The following is a 6,951-nucleotide window of genomic DNA, read 5'->3' on the forward strand; positions in this document are numbered from 1 at the left end:
TTCTGTTTTTTTTTTTTTTTTGCAGTACAGGGGATCAAGCTCAGGACGTTTCACTTGGCAGGCAGGTGCCAGCACTGAGCCACATCCCTGACCCCATTTGGCTTTGGTGCTGAGGACTGAACTCAGAACCTTTGCAGGTACATCCCCAGTTCTTTAAATTTTTTTTGCCTTGAGATTGGTTCTAATTCACTGAGTTGCCCAGGCTGGCCTCGAATGAACTCCCAATCCTCCTGCCTCAGCCTCCCAGAGTCCTGGGAATACAGGTGTACACCAGCCTGCCCAGCTTTATTAGCTTATTCACTGAGGACAGCCAGTTCCAGAGGCAGTGCTGTGACAGATTGGGGTACAGCCCACAGGATGAGACTAGAATTTCTGTGTACGCATCCTGGAGAGTCTCACTTGCTGCCTGTCAGGACAGCTGCTATTAGGAGAGGCTGGATCCTTGAAGCTGTACAGAAATCCTTTCTGGTGGAATTGCAGGAGTCAGTCAGGGCCCAGAGGAAACATGTGTTTATTTACTCTGCACAAGTGGCGCTGGATGGGGTGGACTCTGTCTCCCCCCTAGGGGCTCTGAGACATAGGAGGGGACCCGGCAGGTGGCAGAGGTGGGACAGCAGGGCCGTGCATGTCATCTTCTAGCTTTATCACTTTCTTCTCAGCTCTTCCCTGGGTGTTTTGAAATTTGGTTTTCTATTTGTAAGTAGAAATGCTCTCCGCCTCAGAGGACTGTGGGTGGTATTTGTGACAGCGTATGGCACTGCCAAGGTGGCACCATCTCTGGTGGCTCAGATCTCTGGGTTCTGCTGAAAACGGGATTTACATGGCTGCATTTCAGACCAGTGATGGGCACCCGTGGGCCTGGGTGAGCATCTGACCAAGCTCTGTCCACGATCCCTTTGAGGTTACTTGGTCGTCTTGTTCTAGACGTGACTTGAAATAAGAACTATGTGTTTTGGTCTTCTCTGCACAGAACATCGACAACGCTTGTAATTTCCTGAGTGATGGGGTTGCTAAGAGAATCTTTAGTTGTGCTTGGTTTTGACCCTGGTCCTGGTAGGGAGCCCTGTCCGGCAGGCTCCTGGGTGGGTCCGTGTCGCCAGAAAGATCAAACCAGATTAGAAGTTGGGAACCCGCCTTTGGGAAGGGAGCGAGCCGGAGATGGAGTTCATAAGTGAGCATCCTACTCGATGAAAGTTCCGTGAAAACTCTCAAGGCCAGGGCTGGGGCTGCCCTGCAGTGAGAGAGTGCTCCTCCAGCCCGGCAGTGCCAGAAAGAAAGAATTACACGAAATGCTCTGAAGCAGTGTTGGGACAGCTTCTGGGTTGCAGCTCCTGGGTGGCCCTGGGAGAGGCGCCTCTGCATCCCTTCCCCTGCTTCCCCAGCTGCTCTTCAATCTGAGCGGTGTTTGTGTCTTTGTAAGAAATCAGCAGTAGCAAGGAAGCTGCTCTCCTGTGTCCTGTGAGTTGCTAGAAATCCTCCAACCAAGGCGGAGGGCTGGGAACCTACAACTCAGAGCTGGGCAGAGCTGCAGGACACCAGTGAGTATTGGAGAATTAGCTGGTGTGGAGAAAAACACATTTGGTCACAGACATGTTCTGTATTGGGTTATAGTATAGAAAAACACTCCCACGGGGCGTGGTGGCACACGCCTGTGATCCCAGCACGTGGGAGGCTGAGGCAGGAGGATTGCTGTTAGTTTGAGACCAGCCTGGGCTACATAGTGAGTTCCAGGTCAGTCTCAACTACATAGTGAGACCCTGTCTCAAAAAACAAAACAAAACAAAAACGAAAAACACTCCCATTTCTTCCATGTGTATCACCTTTCTTCTCCTTATTTATGTTTTAACTGTTTTTTAGTATTGGGGCTTGAATCTAGGGCCTTCACAGCCAGCTACATCCCCAGATTTTTTTTTTTTTTTTTAAAGCAAGGGTCTTGCTAAATTGCTAAATCACTCAGGCTAGGTTCAAATTCTCAGTTCTCCTGCCTCATCCTCCCAGAATGTTGGGATTACTTTTTTTTTTTTTTTTCTTTTGTACTGGGGATCAAATTCAGGACCTTGCACTTGCGAGGCAGGCATGGCACCACTGAGCTACATCGCGGGCCCATGGGATTACTTTTTTAATACAGTGAATTTCCCACATACACAGAAGTAGACGGAGAAGCATGATAACCTATCACCCAGCCCCACCCTCAGGATTTAGCTAATTCAGGGCCTTCCTCACTCCTACTTTCTACTTTCCAACTTACTGTGAAGCAAACCTGCTCCCAAATTTCTTCTCCGTCATCACCCCAGCACATATTTTCTAAAAGAGAAGGACTTTTCTTTGTAATATAGCCACAATACCATTGTCACAATTCAGGCTTTTAAAATTCCTTCATATTATCAAATGTCCAGTCAGTGACCAAATTTTGGGGGTCTCATAAGTATTTGCAGTCTGTCTGTTTGAATTAGGATCCAGTGCTGGGGTCCATTTTAGTGGAAGAGCACTTGACCTGCATGCGCGAGGCCCTGGGTTTCATCTTCAGCACCCAGCACCAAAAAAAAGAAAGAAAGAAACTGGGCATGTAATCCCAGTACTTGGGAGGCTGAGTCAGGAGGAGCACTGTAAGTTCGAGGCCAGCCTGGGCTACACAGCAAGACCCTGTCTCAAAAAAAAAAAAAAAAAAAAAAAAAAAAAAAAAAATCAAATAAGATCTATACACCATAGTCGGTTAGTGTATGTTTTGGGTTTGTTTTATTCTTTTGTTTTCTTTGCGATCTGCGTGTGAAGAAATGTCTATTTTCTGATAGAGTTTCCTGTGTCTGAATTTTGCTGATTGGAACCCTGTGGCATAAACACGATCCGTTGTCCTCTGGTTTTCTTTTGCTGTTTGCTGTGTGCTGTTTTATTTACAAATGGTGGCTGCATCTGGAAGTCTGAGCTGTTTCGGCTTTCGGCACAGCCCTTCCAGGTGACGGCGTGCTGGGCATCAGGTGGCGCCTGGCAGCTGGCCATCTGTCTTCTGGCAAACACTTGGTAAACATTCATTTTACTACCAAATACTGCATATGGTGTGGTGCCCTCGTACGTGTATGGCACACGTTTTGATCACATCCATCCGTTTCTGTCCCTCACTCCCGCCTGCTGTGTTCTCCGTGCTGACTTTTGGTGTTCGCTCACTGGTCCATTGGTTCACTGAAGGCTGTACAATTGTTCATCTTTTATGGGAGCATCAGTCTCTGTTTCTTTAAGTGTAAACTCAATGACTTAGTAAATTTACCATGAGGTACACCTGTCACCATGAAACATAGCAAGACCTCATGCCGTATTTAGTTTGTTCTTGGCTCCCGGAAACCACTAACTTGCTATCTATGTCTATATATTTGCCACTTTTGTCAGTTTATATCAGTGGAAGTGCACCAAATGTGGTGGGGTCTAAGGTGAGCATTTGTTCTTTTTATCGGGGTGCTGGGGATGGAGCCTGGAGTTTCGTTCATGCTAAATATGTGCTCTGCCCCAGAGCTGTGCCCCAAGCCTGGGTATTACTTCCTACTCTATGTGCTCAGAGCCACATGGGGCCGGGAGGGGACCTCCTGCGCCTAGTTCCCGGGACCCTCCCAGGGAAGTGTGATTCAGGGGCCACAGTGGGCCCCACACTTCCCCACGACCCACTGTGAAGGCCCTGTGTGGGAAATCTCCAAACACCAGTTTCTGTGCTTGAAAATGGGAATCCCCAGGCAAGCTGCAGAGTGCGCTGCCCACAAACCACGGGCTGTCAGCCAGGCACCGCCTTCTCACGTGGTCCCCCAACCCCTCTGTCTTTCTCTCTCCTTGCAGTACTGAAAACTGGACCCAGGGCCTTCACCTGAGCTACATCCCCAGCCCTTCTTTCTTCCAGTCTGGAGGCAGGGTCTCACTGAGTCGCTCAGTTGCCCAGGCTGGGCTTGAAGCTGCACTCCACCTTCTTCAGACTTGTAGAGCACTGGGACCACAAATGTGCCAAAGTACCCATCCTGCCTTCTCCTGAGCTCAGCGTTCAGCCACCCAGGACGGGGACCCAAGGCTCCCTCCCCAGCAGTGTTTCCACATCTGCCTCTGCTGTCTGTCCCTACAGCTGCTGCTTGAGTTCAGGGACTATTGCTTTTGATCCAGGCAATTGCCTCAGCCTCCCTTTGCATGCAGTCAGAGGCTGAAATGGCCCTTTTAGAAGAATCATAGTCACAGCTCTCAGATAGCCATGGGGACTGTCCAGATTCGTCCACTGAGAAGCCTGTCCTTTGCACCCCAGCCTCCCCTCCTGCTGTGAATCTCGCACGGTGCCCTGAACACCTGCTTTCCCCCACCAGGTGTCTCAAGCCACCTCACACGGGTGCCTGGTAAGTGTTAGTCACCTTCTTTGGGGACAGTGAGTCATCCCTTCCTCCACCTCCCCACCACTTTGGGAGTTGTGCAGCTGTTTCTTTGGGAGACACTTTAGCCTGGCATGTGCCACACAGCGCCCGGGCTGTGCACACCTGAACACTTATTTCCACAATAGCTACTAGCTCATTTCGGTCCTTGTTGCAGACGAGGCACCTAAGATGAGAAGGCCGAGTCACCAGTCCATGGTCCCTGAGCTGAGAGTGACAGAGCCAGCCCTGAGCCTGGCATGGTGTGTGCGACCAACCACGGGCCTCTGACCAGATAGGTGTCAGACTTGGGCATAAACAGCAACACCAAAGTGGGTGAGGGCTGTGCCTGGAAATCCCAGCACTCTGCAGGCTGAGGCCAGAGGATTGGAAATTCAAGCCCAGCCTGGGCAACCTAGCAAGACCTTCCTCAAAATAAAAGTAAAAGAAGAGCTGGTACAGAGGCCCAGAGTCCAGTGCTCTGTACTGGGTGGGTGGGGACCTAAGCAGTTTGAGATTGCCAGTATTTGACCCCCTCAGCGTGCTGCAAAGCTCAGTGGACAGATGCTCTGCCTCCGGCCAAGGGAGAACAGGGGACTGAGTATGCCCCCCCAGGAGGCCTGGAGAGGAGAGAGGGGAGAGGGCTGAGGGAAGGGAAGGGCTGCTATACACAGCCTCAGAGCAGCCGGGGTGAAGGCCGCAGAGGTGAGGGTGCCCAGCAAACTGGGCCTGGCCCGGAGCGGCACTCAAGTGTCTGTCGAGGACAAAGCAAAATGGGGGAGGTGTCAGGAGCTGGAGCTACTGCTGTGCACTGGGGTTTCAGGCAGGCGAGCTGGCAAAGGAAAGGAGAAATAGACAGGCGTGAAAGTGGAAAACCAGATCACATTCACAACTGCCCCAGGGAGGCAGGGGACCTTGGTGTGGAGCTGGCTCCACTCTGCTGTGGGGTATGGCAGGTAGGGGTGAGAGCGGGCCTGTGGCTGAGTCACCAAGAGGAAATGTCTCGGGAGATGCTGGCCTCATCAGCCCACTCCAACGGGCACAATCACATGCAGAGGGTGGGGTTCCCAATAAACTGACAGCAGGATTCTTGCTAAAATGGAACAATTCAGAGCCAAGCACAGAGTCCAAAAGTAAAGACCTTGTTGAAAAATAGGGGAGTCTGGTAGAGGGGTTGGAAGGAGAGAATCTTTGAGTAAACCATGCTTTTCTTTTCTTTTTGGTACCAGGGATAAAACTCAGGACCTTGTGCTTGAGAGTCAGGCTGTGGTGCCACTGAGCTAAATTCCCAGCCCCCTTTTCTTTTAATGATGAGTTTAATGAAGTATAATTAGAGACAGTGAAATTCATCTTTTTGTTGTTGTTTTTGAAATAAGGTCTTGCTATGTAGTTCAGGCTGGCTTTGAACTCACTGTGTAACCTAGGCTGGCCTCAAACTCACAGCGATCCTCCTGCCTCAGTCTCCCAAGTGGGAGCATAGGTGTGTGCCACCATGCCCAGCTGAAATTCATCCTGTTTGAGGGCAGGGTACAGTTCTGAAGTAATCACAGCCACAGACCAGCAGTCGAGTCCCTCAGACAACCCCTTGGAGCTCCTTCCACACCCGGGGCCCCAGGCTGTCTCCTCTGTGTTGCTCTGGTTTTACTTCCCAGGACTTCCCGTGAATGGAGTCCCATAGGCAGTGTGGCCTTTTGGATCTGGCTTCTGGTACTTAAAAAAATAACATTAAAAAAATTAATTTTATTAGTGCATTCTGCAGTACATGATTCCATTTGCCATGGGGAATTGGTACATGTACACAACACAACTTAATTTTTATTTCCCCTTCTCTTCCCCATCTCCCCTAGTGATAGTATTTTTTAAATAAACAGTTCCTATTGTGTAAGTTGGTTCCTTTTTTTCTTTTCTGTAATGGGGATTGAACTGAGTCCCTAAATTGCCCAGGCTGGGCTTGAACTCATGATCCTCCTGCCTCAGCCTCCCAGAGTGCTGGACTATTCTTTTTCTCCTGCAGAGTAGAATCACATTTTATAGATGTATATAGTGTGTCCAACACTGACCAGTTGAAGGATTCAAATTTACTTTTTTGTGAAACATCAGTGTGAGTTTGAGCCAAGTGGGTGGGGGAGTGCTGTCTCCCTAGGGTTTGTGTCAAGGCTTTTCCATAGCTGGATGGTGAAGATCCGTGTGGGAGCTCGTTTCTCGGCGTCCAGCCTGGATTCAGTTGTGGGACAGAGTGTGGGGAAAGCAAGCAGGGCACGCTGATTCACAAGCAGCGTGAGCCGGGCAGCACTCGAGAGGCAGAGGCAGGAGGATCGCCGCGAGTTTGAGGCCACCCTGAACTACACAGAGAGACCCTATCTCAAGAAACCAATCAACTAACCAAACAAAAAACAGAAGCAGTGTAATAGGAGAGGATTGAGTGGAAGATCCCACGAAGACTGGGGAACAAGGTCCAGGCAAGAGAGAACGAGCCCAGTAGAGAACGCTGAGATGTCCGTCCTTAATGTCAATTTAGAGACAGAGTGCGCGCGTGCGCGTGTACGTGCGCGCGCGCACTCGCGCACTGCTCGGGCCCTGG

The 6,951-nt window shown here is 50.2% G+C and overlaps 1 protein-coding gene across 3 annotated transcripts in view; it reads left to right on the forward strand.

The window, feature by feature from the left end:
• The window catches only part of Qprt (quinolinate phosphoribosyltransferase), a 14,568-nt gene that overhangs the window by 4,595 nt on the left and 3,022 nt on the right, over positions 1 to 6,951 (forward strand). Inside the window, exons 1-2 of one of the 3 annotated variants that reach the window (XM_033758676.1) lie at positions 3,866 to 3,986; positions 4,329 to 4,358. The exons of 1 other annotated variant lie outside the window; for it this stretch is intronic. In XM_033758676.1, the coding sequence (XP_033614567.1) occupies positions 3,977 to 3,986; positions 4,329 to 4,358 (40 nt within the window). In that variant the 5' untranslated portion in view covers positions 3,866 to 3,976. Of the gene's footprint in view, positions 1 to 3,865; positions 3,987 to 4,328; positions 4,359 to 6,951 lie in introns of those variants that run through there. One more of the 3 variants, XM_033758678.1, reaches the window with a different exon arrangement.

The sequence above is a fragment of the Fukomys damarensis genome, unplaced genomic scaffold (assembly GCF_012274545.1).
Source record: "Fukomys damarensis isolate Sample0158 unplaced genomic scaffold, DMR_v1.0_HiC HiC_scaffold_34, whole genome shotgun sequence".
NCBI lineage: Eukaryota > Metazoa > Chordata > Mammalia > Rodentia > Bathyergidae > Fukomys > Fukomys damarensis.